This window comes from Pithys albifrons, chromosome 7 (genome assembly GCF_047495875.1).
Source record: "Pithys albifrons albifrons isolate INPA30051 chromosome 7, PitAlb_v1, whole genome shotgun sequence".
In the NCBI taxonomy this organism is placed as follows: domain Eukaryota; kingdom Metazoa; phylum Chordata; class Aves; order Passeriformes; family Thamnophilidae; genus Pithys; species Pithys albifrons.
This window is the reverse complement of record NC_092464.1, coordinates 21,049,987-21,069,977: the sequence shown is the minus strand read 5'-3', so window position 1 is coordinate 21,069,977 and position 19,991 is coordinate 21,049,987. Positions and strand designations below refer to the sequence as shown.

General features: G+C 38.6%; 2 protein-coding genes across 3 annotated transcripts in view; both read left to right on the top strand.

The window, feature by feature from the left end:
- The window catches only part of LOC139674097 (macrophage mannose receptor 1-like), a 34,468-nt gene extending 19,214 nt beyond the window's left edge, over nucleotides 1-15,254 (top strand). Inside the window, exons 19-30 of the mRNA XM_071560247.1 lie at nucleotides 607-707; nucleotides 2,394-2,530; nucleotides 3,520-3,634; nucleotides 4,131-4,327; nucleotides 5,535-5,625; nucleotides 8,149-8,378; nucleotides 9,194-9,359; nucleotides 10,985-11,137; nucleotides 11,562-11,678; nucleotides 11,887-12,048; nucleotides 13,698-13,730; nucleotides 14,372-15,254. Of these exons, the coding sequence (XP_071416348.1) occupies nucleotides 607-707; nucleotides 2,394-2,530; nucleotides 3,520-3,634; nucleotides 4,131-4,327; nucleotides 5,535-5,625; nucleotides 8,149-8,378; nucleotides 9,194-9,359; nucleotides 10,985-11,137; nucleotides 11,562-11,678; nucleotides 11,887-12,048; nucleotides 13,698-13,730; nucleotides 14,372-14,556 (1,687 nt within the window). The 3' untranslated portion in view covers nucleotides 14,557-15,254. The remainder of the gene's footprint in view (nucleotides 1-606; nucleotides 708-2,393; nucleotides 2,531-3,519; nucleotides 3,635-4,130; nucleotides 4,328-5,534; nucleotides 5,626-8,148; nucleotides 8,379-9,193; nucleotides 9,360-10,984; nucleotides 11,138-11,561; nucleotides 11,679-11,886; nucleotides 12,049-13,697; nucleotides 13,731-14,371) is intronic.
- Nucleotides 15,255-17,413: 2,159 nt separating this feature from the next.
- Nucleotides 17,414-19,991, top strand: part of LOC139674094 (macrophage mannose receptor 1-like) — a 33,026-nt gene continuing 30,448 nt past the window's right edge. For both annotated transcript variants that reach the window (XM_071560242.1, XM_071560241.1), the window contains exons 1-2: nucleotides 17,414-17,571; nucleotides 18,797-18,970. In XM_071560242.1, coding sequence (XP_071416343.1) covers nucleotides 17,484-17,571; nucleotides 18,797-18,970 — 262 coding nt within the window. In that variant the 5' untranslated portion in view covers nucleotides 17,414-17,483. The remainder of the gene's footprint in view (nucleotides 17,572-18,796; nucleotides 18,971-19,991) is intronic.

Here is a 19,991-nt window from a genome sequence, read left to right as displayed (position 1 = left end):
AACCCCTGTTCCAGGAGAAAAGTCAGCAGAAATTTACAGTACATAAACATTTTCAAGTATTCTGAAAAGACCAACACACATGTAAACTCAAAACTAAAATAAAAGATATTGAAGGGCATGATACACTGCTCATCCTCTTTATCTGCTAGCTAGGACACATCTGGAAGGTGAAAAAAAAGCTCTGATGTTGACCTGAAATAGGTTAGAGGAGATTTGAATTTAACCTTTCTCTTTTAATGCCACTGTTGAATATCTGTAAATCACTAACACGTTAGTATGTAGAAGATGAATAGGGAGAGACAAACGAATAGTGACTGGGTCGGTACCTGATTTTAACCTTCTGATTTAGGAGATAAATTAAGGAGATAGGGAGTTTCTTGGGTGCAGTGAGTATCTCCTTTTTTAGGAGAAGTGCATCATCATTATCCTCAAGATATATAATAATCAGGAAAAGTGAAGAAACAGTCCTCTCTTAACAGTCCTTTCAGTTTTAGCCAGATCCCACTAATGCTCAGGGACATTCTTAATTGTGAGATGTTATTTAGGAGTATCATCTCACAATTGAAATATGTTAATTAATAACTATTTGTATATCTTTTCTTTAAGCTGGATAGATGGAACTCCAGTAACCTATGTGGCCTGGGCTCCTAATGAACCCAACTTTGCAAATAATGAGGAAAATTGTGTGGTAATGTTGTCAGGGCATGGTAAGTAACAAAGCAAAACTGTTAGATGTTATTTGTCTCTGCTTGGATTATAACTGATACTGTTATACTTCTATCAACTGTCACACAGTCTTTGATAGCTGTTTTCTGCAATTGCTTTTCAGTGACAAACCAACATAATGCAGTAACTGTTCACAGTTGTGGGACCACCAGTCTTTAAATGAGGAGGTTTCAATATCATGTGTAATTTAATGCAGATCTCTCTCACTGGATTTATAAGACTGATATTGCACCTTTATACAGGGCTTTTCACTACTTCTTTCAATAAAAAGTTGAATCATCTGTCCTTTCTCCTCCGAACTTATGAAAGCATTTATAACCGCTACAGGAAACAGGGGAGTTGAAGGTGCAAGTCCATGAGGAAAGAAACAAATGCAATTAATGGCCTAAGACTGTCTTAGATGTTTCCAGTACACTGAAAAATAAATTTCATGCAAATTCTAGGGCTTATTTTTCCTCTTGGATCTATTTCTGTAATTTAGCTGAGGCTAATGGGAATTTAGTATACATGTATCAGTCTCTCAATTTATGTTTTAAAAAGAGTTCATTCAGCAATCCCACCTGAAATTCTGCCTTTATATGAAGACACAAAGAACAAGATTCACTTTTCTATACATAGGCATACGGTCTGTTTTAGATGCATCCCTCTTTCTTTAGTTGTTGGTTGAGAAAGGGACAGCTATCCCACCTTCCCTGCTATATCTACCAGTTCTGCATCGATGGCTCAACATTCCTCAGCTTATCTCAGGTGATGCTAGAAGTTTACGTGTGAGCAACTGAACTGGATCTTAAGAGAAGCACTAAGATGGAGTTGGCAGTGCAGCTAGTGTGAGCTAGATCTCTGAAGTCTCACTGGGGTTAAATGGACATCTCACCTGCACTGTCAGTGCTGCCTGAAGAGCAGTTCAGTTTACTCAAGTGCAGTATTCATTTGCCTGCACGTAGGTAATTGTAGCCTCTTGCTGTGTTCTAGTTACCCCATCTGACTGTATGTTTCCTACAGAAACAGTGCTGTATCTGTCAGCTCTCTGCAGGAACTTTGCATAGCCTCTCAAACAGTGCTGAGCACCTGTGTGGAGACAAATGAATCCTGCCCTATCTCTCTGTAGCTTAGAAATCTTGACATTTGAAATGAAGTATTTTAACCTGCAAACTGAATTCCTAGCTAATATTATATTAACTTGAGATGCTGGCCCCCAGGAGATGGCACATATTTCATAATGTATGTTTGAACACCGTATTATGCCCTCAGATTGATTCGGTATTTCTTATGTTATCCATTTCTGGTCGATTTTCTTTTCAAATTTGCTTGCTGATGTATTTCGTCTCCTGCCGGCAATGTGATGATGCCATAGCTCAATCAAATTATTTATGTGTGTGTGTGTACATCCATAAATATATATAGATAGATGGGTATAAGCACTGTGGATGGCCCTGAAAGAGGAGCAGAAGGGTCAAGAAGTTCAAATTAAGGACAGAGTGCTATTATTAGAGTTTAAGCTGAGTCATTTGAAGCTGCCATGGTTACTTTGCCTTCAGATCGAGCTGCACCCTAAAATATAAAATAGAGAACCTTGTGTCCTAAAAAAAATAAAAATTAAAGGTGAGAAATTATTGTTACAAATACTTTATTATTTTTACTTGTTTATTCAATTTATTTATTTTCAGGCTTGTGGAATGACATAAACTGTGGTGTCTCCAATAAATTTGTATGTGAAAAACATAACAGTTCTATAAATTCAACATTTGCTTCACCACTGCCTGTTGGAGGATGTCCAGAAAGTTGGGTTTTCTTTAACAATAAGGTATATGAACAAGTATCTTCAATAAATTGTGTAAAGAAGTTGAACTGAAAAAAAAAATCTTGAAAAACTTCACATTTTTATGATTATAAATAAATCTGCAGAGTAATTATCTGGTCAGAATGTGTGGCCTGAATGGATGGGCTTTTTTGGAGCTGATTATAGACACTGAAATTTGTGGAGACAGTAAAAGATGTATGCTGAATATATTTCAGAGAGCAGAGTTTGTGCAAGCTTAAAATACACTGTTACTGTTTAAGAAAACATCTCATTCTCCTCTCTTTATTTATGTATTTATATTAGAAATAGAAATTTGTAATGGTCAATCTCGTAAAATGAGCCTTTAAGGTGGAAGGATTTAGAGAGAATGTATTTGAGCAATCCTTTTGGCTTGTACAGGGTTCACAAAGCTTTGAGTTCAGACAGGCGATGCCAAACTACAGTTGTTTTGTGTATAGCTTCTCATTCAAACATGGTCTGGAAGTCCTCATTGCTGTAACTGAAGAATTTGTACCAATTTAAGTTGAAGCTCCATCTACCACACATTGTTTTGTCTACTTTATGTACACTGTACAACTATTGCATCCTCAAAATGTTAGATCAATGTGCCAAAAGATATTTCATAACCTTTTGGAAGCAGGACAAGGCCCAGTAGAGATCATTCCCTGCAGCTGTGTCACCCAAAGCCAAATTTTCTTGATTTCAAATGATCCCTCTGTTATTGCAGGAAGAAGGCAGATGAAAATGTGAAAAGGGATTATGTACTTGATCTCACTACAATCATTCAGAGGATACTAGACACCTTGTGCGATGAGGGGAGCTGAGTGTCTGCCTGGGTAGACGTATATACTTTATACTCTTGAGCACTGTCACTAATCTTGGCCCTGATTTCTTTTGCAGGAGAAATGTACCTCTCAGAGGTAATTGATATTAATCAAATACAACAGTTGTAATCTTTGCTGGTTTGAAAGAAGTGCTTGCTTTTTTTCCAGTGTTTCCAAGTGTTTTCTTCCAATATAACAAGAAAGCTCCAGTGGCATGCTGCACGAGATGCTTGTATCGATCTGGGAGGAAACTTGGCTACCATAAGAAATGAACAAGTGCAAGGTACATATATGGGCTCTATTGAAAATAAAAAATATTAAGCTCTAGGTAAAGGAACCACTATACTTTCCAGTGTGGGGTATGGGATTAATAGCCAAAAATTGCTGATTAGCTAGGTCAGTTTATGTTTTATTTTAACTCCAAAGTGCAAAGCAATAGTTAAATTATTACATATAAGAAATAAATGTGTTTCTAGTTCTTTGAGTTGCTCAGTTTGCATGAAACTTCCAGTCTGTTTAGAGTGTGGTTGCACAGATCTCTCCAACTGGCAGAAATCTGTCAGTCTCTCTCATAGGCAGCATGATTTACTGAAACACTGTGTGCATACACACTGGGGAAGGGATGCTTATTTAAATATTTAATTGAAGACGTATGGGCTCTTTAGAGGAAATTGTTACCCTTTTAATATGGCCCCAGTTCTGGGCTTTTGCGCATTTTTTCTGATTTAGGTAAGTCACGCTGAACTTTCCTTAATGAAAAATCTTTGTTTCCCCTCCAGCTTTCCTCTTCTATCATTTGAAGGATGCCACAACTGATGTTTGGATTGGGATGAATGATATCAACCAGGAGTCCAGATTTCTTTGGACAGATGGAAGCACTGTTTCCTACACCAATTGGGTTAATGGTGCACCAGAACAGAAACAAAGCTACTTTGACTTTTATGATTATGAAAGATTGACAGATGTCACTGTGGAGGTATAGGAAATTTAAATAGCCTGTATATCTGAGTCAGTTAGATGATTTTCCTTAAAAAGAAGTTACAGCAGCAACAACAAGATGCTGAAACAAGTATTTTTGTAAGAAAAATGGGGCTTATCAGATCATCTGATAAGGATTCTAAATACACCCAAAATGTTTGACAAAGGTTCTGAAGAAGAGGGACCTTGTGTCTTCCATATGATCTATTGCAAAACACCAGTTCTGTAAAAGAAGCTGAGAGAGGTTTGTTACATCTGTTCCCCCTCAACATAAATTATGACAAATTTTAAAGTTGGAACACCAAACACAGAAAAGTTATGATAAACCAAAATTAAGATTGTTCATTCAACAATAGTTTGTCTGCCTGTATGTCCCATTCCTGCCTAATGTGCTCTTACACCGCTTTACTAGTTTCTGACAGTGCAAGTTGAGTAAAATTACTATTTCTATGCTGAAATTCTATCTCTTCCAAAGGAGAGAATTTCTTAGGAAGTGATTGTCAGCTAGACACTCAAGATTTTTAACAGCTACCATCAGTCAATTTTCTGATGACTAAAACTTATTTAAATCACACAAGGGAGAAACTTGGATGAAACGCTGAAAGACTGCTACAGCCAGTCTTGAAATCACAGAAGTCATGAAGGAAATCTTGAACTAATTAAACATAAGGAAGTAAAGGGAAAATTTGGTTGTTACTAAAGACATCTGATACTTACAACTCCATAATGACTACAAAAAATCAGCAAGGAGCATCTGCTTTCTGCAAGAGAGTCTGCTTCAGTTAAATCCAAACTAGTGCACATAATAATAGTTCTTATAATGTCTTGTCATTGATGCAAATAATTTGAAGCAGTTCTACAAAATTTTAAATCAGAATGGAGGAGTTATATTACAGGTACCTGAGACATTTCTATAGTCATTAAAGGATACTTAATAAAACTGGAAAGGATAAAGTTGTTTTTATTTGACTTCTTTCAGACCTTGACTGAAAGGCACCAGTGGAAGCCTGGCTCAAATTTAAGGGGTCAGTAATAAATATCAGTTCAAGCTGTTTGGCAGAAACCTAAGAAATTTGAACTAATTATGTAGGTGTTCAATGAGCTTCTCTCTCTGCCCTCAGGCTTGCACTGGCAGTATAGGAGCTTCAGCTCACCAACTTCTCATTGCCTTTTTTAATGGCTGTGTATCTTTCCCTCTCCTTCAGACAGATTGTGTCTTCCTCATGAAGTCAGATGGGAAATGGAGAGATGACAGCTGTGACAACGAGAGAGGCTATATATGCCAGATGAATTCACGTGAGTTCTGGTCAGCTCAGTCTAGAAAAGAGTGTCTTGGTTGGATAAGCTGAATCATAGAATCATAGAATCGATTGCGTTGGAAAAGACCTCTAAGATCATCGAGTCCAACCCTTGGTCCAACTCTAGTCCATTTACTAGATCATGGCACTCAGCGCCATGTCCAATCTGCGTTTAAAAATCTCTAGGGATGGTGAATCCACCACCTCTCTGGGCAGCCCATTCCAATGCCTGATTACTCTCTCTGTAAAGAATTTTTTTCTGATATCCAACTTAAATTTCCCCTGGCAGAGCTTAAGCCTGTGCCCCCTTGTCCTATTGCTGAGTGCCTGGGAGAAGAGACCAGCCCCCACCTGGCTATAACTTCCTTCAGGTAGTTATAGACAGTGATGAGGTCACCTCTGAGCCTCCTCTTCTCCAGGCTAAACAACCCCAGCTCCCTCAGCTTCTCCCCATAGGGCTTGTGCTCCAGTCCCTTCACCAGCCTTGTTGCTCTTCTCTGGACTCGCTCCAGCACCTCAATATCCTTTCTGAACTGAGGGGCCCAGAACTGAACACAGTACTCAAGGTGTGGCCTCACCAACGCAGAGTACAGGGGAAGGATCACTTCCCTGGTCCTGCTGGCCACGCTATTTTTGATACAGGACAGGATCCCATTGGCCTTCTTGGCCACCTGGGCACACTGTTGGCTCATGTTGAGCTTCCTGTCAATTAGTACTCCAAGGTCCCTTTCTGCCTGGCTGCTCTCCATTCGTGTACATGCACTTCAGCTGGGCCATTGATTTCATTCTCAGCTCAGGCTCTATGCCCTTAGGCTTATCTCTGGAGAGCCCAGTTGCCATCCCTTCCCCCTTCAAACCTAGTTTAAAGCTCTCCTAACCAACCCTGCCAACTTATGGGCTACAGTTCTTTTGCCCTTCCTAGATAAATGAAGCCCATCTGCTTTGACGAGACTGGGCAACACAGAGTTTGCCCCATGATCAAAAAACCCAAAATTTTGACGATAGCACCATCCCCTAAGCCACCTATTGGTAAGCTGGGCTTTCCTAAACCTCTCCTCATTCATCCCAGGTAGCACAGGAACTGAGGCAATTACTACCTGTGCTCCTGTCCCCTGAAGAGATTGGGTCAGTGCCTTGAAATCTTTTTTAATTACTCTGGTACTCCTTTTATTAATGTCATCACTTCCAACCTGGACAACCAACAGCAGGTAATAGTCTGAGGGTTGGATAAGCTTAGGAAGTCTTTTGGCAATATCCCTCACCCTGGCCGTGGGAAGGCAGCATACTTCCCTGTGGGATGGGTCTGGCCGACCTATAGGGCCCTCAGTTCCCCTCAGAAGGGAGTCACGGATTACAACAACCCTTCTCTTTTTCCTCTTACCTGTAGTTGTAACCCATCTGGTAGACTGGGGGTAACCAGAAGACTTTGTAGATAGATCTTCCTCCTGACTGTCCTCAAACAGACTGTCTGAGTCCAGGGCCATATACCTGTTTTTTAAGGGCACCCTGGCAGGTGAAAGGGGTTTCTTCCAGCTTTGAGTTTCATTCTGAGTTTCTGAGGCTTTCAGAACTCCACTAGTCTAAAGGCAGTACTATGTTTAAAGTACAACTTGTTCCACAGAAATTGCTAAAGAGGAACCACTATCTTAACTGGAGTTTTGCGCATAATCTTGATTAATACTAGAGAATAATAAACAAAAATTGATTTCTTCTCAGTGAAATATGAGAGTTTATAGGCATCCTGTTTAAGTGCAGTGCAAAATCATGTTCTTACAGTGATCTCATTCTTCTGGTGTCTCTTGAGTAGAGCATTTAATCCTTCTTAATATTTCTACTGAATGCCATATGATGTCAATTAAAATGTACAGCCTCTTGGATGTATCTTTATTGTAGAAGAATAGGTTTTTTTTTAACAACAAAATGAGTAATGAATGTTGACTTTCCTAGTGTAGAAATGTAATTATACATATCCCAGCTGCCCAACCGTATAGTGGGAGTAGAGAAGGCAAAGCACAACAGTTTTGCCTCAAATCTATTCCACCATTAGAAAAAAATTAATCCCTGGCTCCTCACTTTGATCTGCTCCTGCAGCCTATTTGCTCTCAGCACAGCTAGCTCGCTTGTACAGCAAACATATAGTTTTATGAAGGCATTTTTAATTTGCTTAATCTCAGTTACAGCTCTTCTGAATACATTTCCATTATCAAGGGTGGAAATACATATTGCCTGACTCATTCAGTCAGCATTCTGGCAGCCCTTACAGACAGGCCAACAACTTGGAGTCAACAGTGAATGGCAATCAATTAACATCAGGCATCAAAGTCTCAGGCTCAGACTGTAGAGTATAACAGTGATTGCCTTAAATGCCTTGGCCTAAGTCCTCTACACCAGTGATCTGAAACAGGTGTATACTCAGATATCCAGACTTACTGACTAGACTTTTTGACCTATTTTTTTATAATTTCCATGCTAGAGAAGAGCCATATATTGTAAATTCATGCATTTAGTTTTTCCTCCATAGTTCCCACAGAGCCTGAAGTACCAACAAAAACAACCTCTGGCTTTGCCCGTTATGGTGACAGTAGCTATTCAATCATTTCACTTAAAATGCAATGGGAAGAGGCCAGAAAAAATTGCCAAGACAAATCTGCAGAGCTTGCCAGGATTTCAGATGCCTACACCCATTCATTCGTGTGGATCCAGATGTTGAAATATGGAAAACCTGTATGGATTGGTCTTAACAGCAATATGGTAAGTGCTAGATAGATAGGAGGTGCAGGTGCTCAGTGAGCTCTCCTCTTATTAGTCTTCTGAATGACCAGTTTCTAACGGTGATGAAACAACAGCATTCTGCATGGCTTCACTGTGCAAATGCATAAAAATCTAGTGGTTTAGTTAGAGTTAGTCAAGGACTTTCCTTCACCAAATGGAGTGAAGCATCACAGAAAAGGTTATGCGAGTAACAAATATGAAAGTAGAAAGTCCTAGAAACAGTAAAAGAATTCAAGGTACAGCCCGAGAGTCACAAGCCAGGATGTGCAGCTGTCATAGAGACATTAGCTGTTCTGAAAGTCAACCCTCCTGCTATATAGAGGGCAACTTACAGCTATTATTATATTAATAGAAATTATTATGAGTATTAGAGAGATATTTTAAAATTAAAGCTGACTGATGTGAAATAATCTTCATTCAACAAATAGCTCCCAATTTTAGTTTAAATAAAGCAGAGTAGAGGGTATGAATTTCTGTAATTGCTTCTCTTGATATGGGATTTATTGAATGACCTAAGATGGCCTCATCTGACTTTCTTGCCATGTTTCAGAAGTTTGTGTTAGTGCAGAAAAACCCTCCCAAAAGCAATGCAGTGTTGAACACTGTTGTTCTTATGTAGTTCACATGTAACTCAGAGTGACCAGTGACATTGCTTAGAACAGTGAATGGAATTTAAAAAAGCAGGGTTATTTTTTCTGAAAAAATTAAATAGGCATAGGATTATAGTTAGACTATATATGTCAGAGCTTTTTATGAAAAAAAATAATCTATTGCTAGAATTTCTTTACTCTCAGACTAGTGGCTATTACAAATGGACCAGTAACTGGAAAACCAGGTATACAAGGTGGGCAGCAGGGGAACCAAAGGAGAAAAATGCTTGTGTCTACCTTGATCTTGATGGTACTTGGAAAACAGCATCTTGCAATGAAAGCTACTCTTCAGTTTGCATGATATCAGATGGTAAGCAAAGGCACGTAACAATTTAAAAAACCCTCTCCTAATTCCATTATTTTGCTAGTCCTGGAGACTTTACTCTAGATTGGGCTACCCATAAAGAGGAGTATGCTTCAGGGTAGCACTTAACTCTCTGCAGAATATGGATGTTTGCTACTGGATGATGAACGAATTAAGGAACAGGAAAGGCTCTTGCATGAATGGATATGACTGCATTGCTTTCCTGGTAGTCGTAACTGTTTCCATAAGATGAAGCTCTATCTTATCAGGCTGAGTTGGAAGGGACCCATCAGGATCATCAAGTCCAACTCCTGGCCCTGTGCAGGACACCCCAAGAATCACACTGTGCCTGAGAGCATTGTCAAACACTTCTTGAACTCAGACAGGCTTGGTGCTGTGACCACTTCCCTGGGAAGCCTGTTCCAATGCTCAAACACCCCCTGGGTGAAAAACTCTCCTGGGATCCAACCTAAACATCACCTGACTCAGCTTCGTGCCATTTCCTTGAGTCCTGTCACTGGTCCTAAGAGTGAAGAGATCAGTGCTTGCCTCTCTGCTTTGTCTCATGAGGATGTTGACTGCAATTAGATCTCCCCTCAGGCTCCTCTTCAAGCTGAAGGAACCAAGTGACCTCAGCTGCTCCTCACAAGCTTTCCCCTTCAGACCCTTCACTATCCTTGTGGGCCTCTTTTGGACACCCTCCAACAGTTTAATGTCTTTTGCTTGCTCTTTCTGAGGTGTGAACATAAATCACACAAGTCTGTGTGTAACATAAGTAAGTGCTGGGAATGTACACTGACTGTGTGAAGTGCAGCAATGGGGAAAGCTCACACGCAAATGTCATTGAGCCAAAATACAGGAGAGAGTTTCACTTCCATTCACTAGTGCTAGAGCTAAAGCAGTTCTGATATAAGTGTAAGAGACTTGGGAATGTGAACAATATTTTAACTCTTTGCAGATGTATGCAGAGGCATGTTTGCTTGTAAATTTTGTATAATTGTGTAATTTTTCTCCTTTTAAGTTTTAACTGCATAATATAGTCTGTTGCTGATCTGAGATTCACAACAGATTTTGCCACTTGAAAGTGGCTTCTGAATTAAACTTTCCAGCCATACATTTGGCCTCCTTATGCAGTGCAAGAACCAGGGATCCTTAAAAGAAAGCTGGAATTGCACCCATGATCAGAGAGTCTAATTTGGCAGGTACATGCTCAACTGATGGCTTTTTTTTTTTGGTATAATGTGATGGGCAGATACCAGGCAGCCAAACAACATGGTAGTGTGACATTAATGATTCATTAGCCTACAACAGCTTTCAGTGTTGTGATAACACAAATTTGAGATCTATATTATCCCTTAGCATTGGCTTTTCTCACAGTATTACCAAGGCAGTTAGTCAGACATTGCAGGATGCAATTTGATTCCATGTCCTAAGTGTGATTGTAGAAATAAGATATTTCACACTTTCGACTGTTTGGTTTTCCCCATTGTCTGAACTAGGGGAATGTAGGAACAGTCAGGAGTAGAGGTCTAGATAGAAAGAGCTGGGTGAGAGATATCCCACTCGATTTACACGCATATCATAGATGATTCATAATGCACTATTAATTTCATACCATGTGCCTTCTTTAGAGACAGCTCCTACTGACCCTGCTCAGCTGCCTGGAGACTGCCCTGAAACAGATGGGCTCCAGGCTTGGATCCCTTACCATGGACACTGCTACTACTTTGAAGCATCAGCTGGGAGAAGCTGGGCACTGGCCTCCCTTGAGTGTGCTCAGTCAGGTGAGAGCCTTCATTACCAACAGTTTATACAAAACTCACATGAAAATGTAAAAACATTGATAAAAACCCCACCACAACCCATTAGAAATACTTTATCTACTAACCTATTCTAAATCTGGCATAATGAAAATAAACTGACACAAGTCACTCTGTGCAGTCTCCTGTCCTCTCAGGGGCTGCAGCTTCCCTAGCTGAAGTCTTCTCCATCAGCTCCTGGCTTCTGGTTTACCATTCTGGGGAAAGTGGTGGGGAGCCACAGCTACACTAAACCACTAAGCACCTCCAGTCACTAAGTTCCTGCTGGGCAATGGAGAGGCCAACAGTCTGCATAATACTGTCAAAAGCTATTGCTTGTACAGACTTCAAAGATAAGGTCATTCCCATAGTTGCTCAGGTAGGTTATATTTATTTCCTTGCATTTCAGGTGCTACCTTGGTTTCAGTAGAAAACATGGATGAATCTGACTTTCTGATCCATACAATTCAACCACTTGGAAATAAAGTAGGAGGATTCTGGATAGGACTTTACCGAAATGTGGATGGTAATGTCTAACTTTCTATATTTAATGAAAAATGCTTTGCTAATATGAGAAAGATGAGGATTACTGTACTACAAAATTGTAATGTTCTTCTGCTGAAGAGTATCTTACTTTAGATTTTTGAATTTATCGCTGAGCTGAGGAGTTAAAATATTTGAGATATATTTTAATTTTTTAATTTTTTTTTTTGCCTGTGTATGTTGCTCTGTAGGACAGTGGTTGTGGCTCGATAATGCTGTACTGGATTTTGTTAATTGGGAGGAGAAAGAGTTCAGTGAGGAGCATCAGTGTGTTGAAATAACTACAACATCTGGTTATTGGGACAACAGCGATTGCTCTTCTGAAAAAGGATTTATCTGCAAAAAACCCAAGGGTAAGTCCTCAGTGAGTCAGCCCTTTAGTGACAGAGACAGTCTGTTTACTAGTAACTGTTACAGTCCTCCACAACGTGTCAAAAAGTAATTTCTGTCAGTTTTTTCTGGCATATCCCACTTCTCCAACTGTTTGTAGTTGCCTGTTTTTGCAGACTGCAAGCTCTTCGCATCACTGTCTGAACTCATGTGGGAATAGGGTGCAGCCTAGGTTGAGTATGAGACTTTCAGAAATTCTTGAGTAACTAACATAGAAATTGGTATGGCATCTCTCAAACAATTTTACAAGGGTATGACTATTCCAAGAACTAAGTATTGTAACAGTTATTACACCCTTGCAGGGAGAAATCAATATGAATAATCAGTTTTCCTCTTCAAGCTTGTTATTCTCAAAAACTATCTGGCTGCCCAGTGTCAAAAACTGGCTTCATGTTGGCCCTGGTTCAACAACCTATAATTAAGGTTAAATAAGTAGCAATGCCTCAGGGATACTAAAAGGTCTTCTGTGTTGCAATAATAATATAAGGAATACTTCCCTTCTAAATTAAAACTTCAAGTCATTACAGAAGCTGCCTTGTGAGCATTTCTGGAAAATTTCATGCAAGACTATAAAATATATAAAAAAATGTAAAAAAAATAGATGTGGTATTCCCAAGTGAAGATAAAAAGGAAATAATTATCTGAAGGAAAGCACCATCCTTCCATTCCCTTAAGTTAGATTGATTTTTAACACCTATCTTATGGTCGGGTGACATCTTTAAATGTTTTTACTTTCTTTTGTAGTAGCTGTGACGTCAGGTTTAATATTCCAGCTTTTGCATTGTGTGTTGTCCCCAGTAAATCATGGGGAACATTTCTGTTCTATGCTGAAAACCTCATTTCCTGTGTAAAGGCGGTTTTAAGATTCCTTTATTCAGATGGAAAGTTGAAAGGACCTGATTTCCATACTAAAGACATCTCAAAACACAATAGTTCTTGGAAATATAATTGAAAATTTTGAGTTAGCATTTACTCATTTTTCAGTGTCATTCTAAAGTAGAAGAACAAACTGAAATGTAACCAAAAAACAGTCACCTCCCATGCACTGTTAATTTCTGTGTTTATAAATCTGCACATGCTCATGGCAGTAAATTGGTTAATCTCTATTAAATATTTACTAAAAACATCCAAATTGTTTCATCCCACATAATACTAAAATAATAAGGAAGGTCTAAAATCCATCAAGTAAATCATAAGGTGTAGAATCCTGCTGGAGATACAAATATTCCTAAAATATGCTATGTAAAATTAATCAATGTAAGAGTGGTGCACACCATGTTCTTAGTACATTAACATTATTATTTCAGGAAAAAATGAGAAGGCATTTTTGAATGAACATAGAAAAGAGTCAGTATTTGAATGTTGGCAGATATAAAAACAATATAAACTTTTAAAAGAATGGATATTATAATTTGGTAATGTTAAATAGGAAAGTAGAACCTCACCTATGTATTTTTTGGCTCACTTATGTAACCTTTTATAGAAGATATATACGTTACTAATGCAATGGTGTACTTTAGGAGTTTTTGTTCCTGTAACTATTTTAGCAAAACAGTCAAACTTATGGATTCTAATAAAGTGTTGTATCATTTCTCTCCATTATTCATTGAAGTTGGGCCAAGTGGGAGTCCTATAGAGCAAAAAGGTAAGAGCTTTCATAAGAAAATTAACAAAAATCTAAGTACAAGAAGAACTTCAAATGAGTTTTTCTAAATCCCCTTCTTCTAGAGAACAAGTTCTACTGACAGTGACTGGGAAGTGTGGTTATCAGTCACTCAGGGTAATTCCATGGGGCCTTTTACATTCACAAGAGCACTCACACTTTCTTGGTTAACTCCCCTGCTGCAGGGCTGAGCCTGAGCTGACAAGCTCAGCAGTGACCCAGCTTGTGACTGAAAACAGCTACAAAATGCTTTAACTAGGTTGTTGGAAACTATGTAGGTATATATCCAAATTTCTTCCATAGCTATTATTGTAAATAATGTAACATAAAAATAGTGTAAAACTAATTTCTAATTAATTAGCATCCCATATCCATTGAAAGCATACATTTTCATTAAATTTTTGTAAGCATCCACTGCATACATTTTATGTCACTGTATTCTAGATCCACTAAAATCATGTTAGCTTCAGGAACAGAGACCTGGCTACTGATCAGCAGCAATTCAGGGCTCAGATTTACATCCTTCAGGTTCAGGCAGGAGAGCCCATATTCTCCATATTTTTCATGTTGTATGTGGAATAAAAATTGCTGTGGCTTCTCACAGTTATATGGATTCATTTTAGGCAAGAAAAAGAATGAAGAGACTCACCTACCTGTTCATGTCTCCTTTTGGCTGTTCATTTTCTTGGCTGTGTTAACTATCCTCGGAGCTGGCATGTCAGCCTATTTCTACAAAAGAAAACGACAAAACCAACTATCAACAGATTCTGGCAATGAAACACTATTAAAATCATGTGTCAGTGGCTGAAGAATTTGTGAGAAGAGATCCTGTGGCATGTACCAATTCAGAGGATTGAGTCATGTGCTGAAACTAAAGGATGTACCTGTTAAAAGTCTCTAGTGAGGCTCTTAAATGAGATCTAGTGTAATCTTAAATTAAATCCCTTTTCTCTTTTTGTACTAGCTGATTCTTTTGTACTATGCATATTTTATGAAATCAGAATTATGTATTGATGTTATAATTTTTGACAGTCACGATGTTCTCAAGTGACTTTGCAAAGACACTAGTGCAAAAAATCTTGTCCAAACCAAATACATGTACTGAAAAAGAACTATGGAAGTCAACTAGTGAGCCTGAATGTCCAATTTAAAACTGCATTACAGTGACTTTGTGGACACTAAAAAGAACTCAAAAAATAAAACGTGTCTAACTGTTTCAAACTTAAACTCATTTCGCCCCACAAAATTTACTGCATCAGACCAGCCCTTCTGTTGTTCTTTAGGGCTGCATCCTATTACACTTATAGAACAGTGCTTCATATACTTATGTCAGATAATTTTTGGGATAGGAAACCTTATAATTTTTATTTTCTGTTTTGGAAAATACAGTTCATACTAGCAAAGAATATTAACCTCAGGTGTAGGTTTTAATCTTTTTTTCAATCTGATAATAGGATTGCTTTTATTATGTTCACTAATATGAATTAAAGTATTCTTATCCTTGCATTCTTGCTTCTTTATGTTATTGCTTTGAAATAAATAAATAAAGGTTTTATTTGTATAATTTTCAGCTTCAGCATTCCTTGTGAATTGAGTGAAGGGAAAGGAGAAGGAGGCACTCCTGTCAGCACAGTAACTCTTCTGTCAGCAGCAAGGAGGGCTTCTCTCCCCATCACTTTGAATTCAGCTTGAATAAGCATCAGCTTGCCATTTATAAATCTGAGAAAAAGGAACTGAAAACTAAGGAATGAAGCAGATGATTCTCTGCTAGGAAATCTGCAACACGACTAAGTTTAAGATGTCAGAACAACAGTGGAAAGCAGTATAAAGTAGCTTTTAAGTGAGCTGCAAATACAATTCAGACACTAAACACTTTATGGGAGAGAGTGCTTAGCAGATAGGCCCGAGAAAGAACCTGCCTTCCCCAGGCTGCACAGGATCTACTGAGCAAGCTGGAAAGTTTAAAACAAACAAAGTTATCAAATTTCTGTTCTGGACACTGAACTCCAATTTTCTTGCTGTAAATGCAGACAAAAATGTAGCACACCGGTGAGAAAAGGTTATTGCTCAATTGTTATGCAGCACACAGGATACTGATCCCAAAAGGTTTGTCACCAGCTAGTTGGTCATTTGAAAGGAGTAGCTCTGAAGCTTTAAATTTCTCTTTTAGTCTATCCCAGTGTCTGGACTAATCTCCCCCATCACAGTAGCCCTGGGGGGAATTCTCACAAGCATCCATTTACAGGAGAAGGGGGAAAAAGCCAAGGACCAGATTGAGGCTGACAATTTGTGAGGCACAGGAGGGAACTGGGCAGGAATTGTGCCCTCCGGGTATTTTGCCTTGGGATCCCCTTTGGCAGAGCTACTTAATTTTGTTATTTCAGATGTATCTGAAAAATGATTTACTAAGGAAACTCAGCATCTATTTGTCTCCCACCACACTGGTGTCTGTAGCACTACTCAACTTTACAACTTAGTGCAATTTTGCATGTCTTCCTCCCTGACTGCCACCTGCAAATAGAATAATTATTATTAAACAGTTTATTCAATTACTACTTTAATGTAACCCACACATTTTCTTCCAGAAAATGTTTTCCTCTCTTACTACTTTCTACAGCCAAGTCAACAAGTTTGTCTGGTTCTTGCAATAATTTTCCCCAATGCCTTCAAAATAAAGGCAAAGATAGTTGCTTCTCCCATGACATCTACTGTTCAGCTTTTATATACGTCTCCCTACTCACTATTTCACTTCTCGATTTTTTTTAGTTTCATTATCACAACTTCTTTTAATTTCACTTACGTAGATAAACAGAAGGAACAGCAGGACTTATCTGCATGTAAACTTTTGCCAGCATGGCTTTGCAGAATAGTTGTACAAGAATTGCCATGCCAATATGAGTCTTCACATGAGCATTTCACTCACAGACTAAAAGGAGCTTTCCCAATTTCACTTGTGTTGGGCTTTTTCTTGGAATAGCTTCATAAGGAATTTCTCAGATAGATGAACACACTCTTTGGCTTCATAAAATTATTAAAGTGTTCTAGGCAAAAGTTTCCCTTCTGCTACAGGGAAGCTTTCCACTGGCCTACAGCTTGAAGATCTTCATTTCTTTCAGGTCTTTGACAAGCAGTTATGAACAGCCCAGCCTCAGACTGGGATTAAAGCGATCAGTGTGACAGTGCAGAAGACTTCCCAAATTTAGCCTCCAAGTCAGAAATCACTCATAAAGCATCAAATACTGCAGATCCTGTAAACTTTGTTCTCTTTCTTCTAGATTTGTAGAGCTGTGGCATTAATGCAATGTACTGAACCACTGGAGTTTTGTCTCCCTTTGTTTCTGAGACAGAAGGGTTAAATTAGGGACTGAGGTTTCTAATCAATGATATTTCGCTGCAGGTTCTTTGTCACCAATTCTCAAGTTGCTTTTCCAGGTCTGTCCTGTGTAACATCTCAACAACTGACCTGTATATAACAGTAGCAATGTCACAGAAGACAAATGTCACCACCTCCAGTTACACGGATGGAGACTTCAGTTTTGGAAGGGCCTCTCTTCAAAGAGAGCAGTGTTTACAATGTGTCCTCTAGTTATTTCAAGACATCATGTGACAGGACATTTCCTTATTTAGAGTACAGGGCTTTATCCATCAACCCTTTGGCACAGAGAGGACCCGTTACTATTCTCAGTGAGAAGGTTTTTTATTTATTACCAATCTTGCAGTCCAACTTTTGGTTAGATGAATGAGGAGCAAGCTACATTTGCAATGAATTTCTCCAGGTTTCTAGTTTTTCTTTCCCTCATACATGGCTCATTACAGTCATCAGGTAAGTTTCCTGTTGTTTTTTTACTAAAATAAATATGAAAATACTTTTCTTTGTGTGGCTTTACAGTTTTATTGCATAGATTTATAATTTTTTACTTGTTATAAGATTTGATACATGATCTAAATAATATCTTGGGTATTACCAGGGCAGTTCTTGATTCACAGAATAAAAGATGGGAGGTGTAGGGATGCTGGGAAAAATTGAGGTAATAAGAGCAGGATCTTTAAACTGGAATTTCTTTGCGTGGAAATATTCAATTAAATGGCACTGTGTGGGAGGGCAAGAAGAGATGAGCGAGCATGGAGCTCTTTCTGTTTATTGTCCACATCACACCCATAGTGCAGCAATCAATCAAGGGGCTTTAAAGCCATATTATCATGATAGCTGTGCAAGTTTCTCTTTCTGCCCCACAACATGAGGTATAAGAAGGAAGATCTGGCTCCTCCCCTCCAGTCTGACCAAATTAGAAGAACAACTCTAGTCTGAACATATGTATGGTACTACAGCTCTAGTCTGAACATGTGTACTCTTATGGTATAGCCATAGAGAGAAATGGTAAAGCAGTAATATATGTAGAACTGAGTGGAGGACCGAGTTCGCGTGAATGTGAGACTGAGAGTGTATATCAGAAATTTCAGGACAAAACCCACTCCCATAATACTCTTATAGTTTAAAATTATGAAGCATTGCTAACCTTAAAGAATCTAAGTTCAGGGTGAAAATGCAAGAGCTCTCCAAGTACAGAAATATGCAACTGAAACCTACATTTTTAGGGAGTAAATATGCTCATGACTAGCTGATCTGAATTCTTTCTGATCAGCTTCCTTTTCCTTTAAACAGGAAATGAAAAAGATGTTTCAATAGAGTGGTAACAGAGTGAAAGAGCAAACCTATTGAGTCATGCAAAAAACAATGCAGTGAACTCGTCTCAGTTCTACTTGAAGTTTTTCTGCCTTCAGGAACCACAATGTATCAGCAACTTATCATCACAGAATTTGCCTACAAGGTGTATATATCAAACTCTAAACACAGTATTTAAACACCTAATTTTACTAAAACATTTTATTTAAAATCCCTAGGTACACTAGGGAGAGACTATAATAAAAATTATTAAAAAAAGATTGTGTGACCTTTCATATTAGATAGACAGATATACTGAGAGATAAATCTGTTACTAGGAAGTCAGATTTATGATTTTTTCCTCTTAACTGTTTCTTCCTCCTAGATACATTTACATTACGAGGAAATGCCAATGGACAGCCCTGTGTATTCCCCTTCAAATACCAAGGCAAACAGTACAATGAATGCACAGATGCTGGTAGGTCAGACGGCTGGCTCTGGTGTGCAACAACTGCAGATTTTGATGCTGATAAACTTTATGGATTTTGCCCACTAATAAGTAAGTCCTGCATTTTATTTATTATCTTGTAACGAGATGTTGCTGAGCAAACAAGCTCTTGAGCTACCAGGTGCTTTTTGAGCTACCAGAGGCACACCTGCATGATACACCACATTAGAGTAGCCCAAATGAAAATGATCTGATTGAACACTGGCCCCAGTGGTCAAGCACTCTCTGTACAGTGAATGGAGAGGAAGAGATGCCACCAAAGGGTGGTTCAGCCCAGACAGATTCTGACTCATCAGGTGGAGATGACTGTTTCTCTTTGTGGACCAGGGAGGTGAGGAGGCTCTTTGATAACCCATTTTACTTGACTTCAGTGCATGGCATGAGCACCATGAATTTAGACACCTATCTTATTATATAGACATTTATCTTTCTTTCACAAAATTCCTTTTTTTTTTTTTTTTTTTTTTTTGTTCCTTAGGCATGCCCTGCAGGTCAAGTCTCACTTAAATTGCTATATACTGTTTCTTCCCTTTACTTGCCTATCTTGTTCTTTTGCCTACAAAAAAAATGCTGCTGCTAAAACTCTCCTCCTCTTCCACCTATTTGATACCTTCTTCACTGACCTTACATTTGGATCCCTTCACAACAGGACACAAACTGTTTCACTGGTCTCACCAAAGCCTTCCCAGTAACACAGCAGTTTCACCAAGTTTTGTGAGTTGCAAATACAGGAGCTGAACTGCACATTGATGCTACAGAGACTGCTTTTATAGCTCCTCAGGCTATCAAGGGCCAGGTTCTGCCATTTTTGTACAAGCTGTTTCACTTGATGGTGAGCTAAGAGGGAGTTCCCACCTATCAGTGATGATGACCCTCCAGGATCATATTTCATCTACACACTCACTTTCGTACTCTGGCTTCACCTGGGAATCTCATTTTTCCAGTCAACAGATATGTCTGGTTTACCTAGTTTTGCATTTTGAATATGAGAAAATTCAAAAGCAATTATTGGAGAACAATTAACGTCTTTCTAAAAACCAAGAAATTTAAAATAATGGTTTTAATTTCAAAA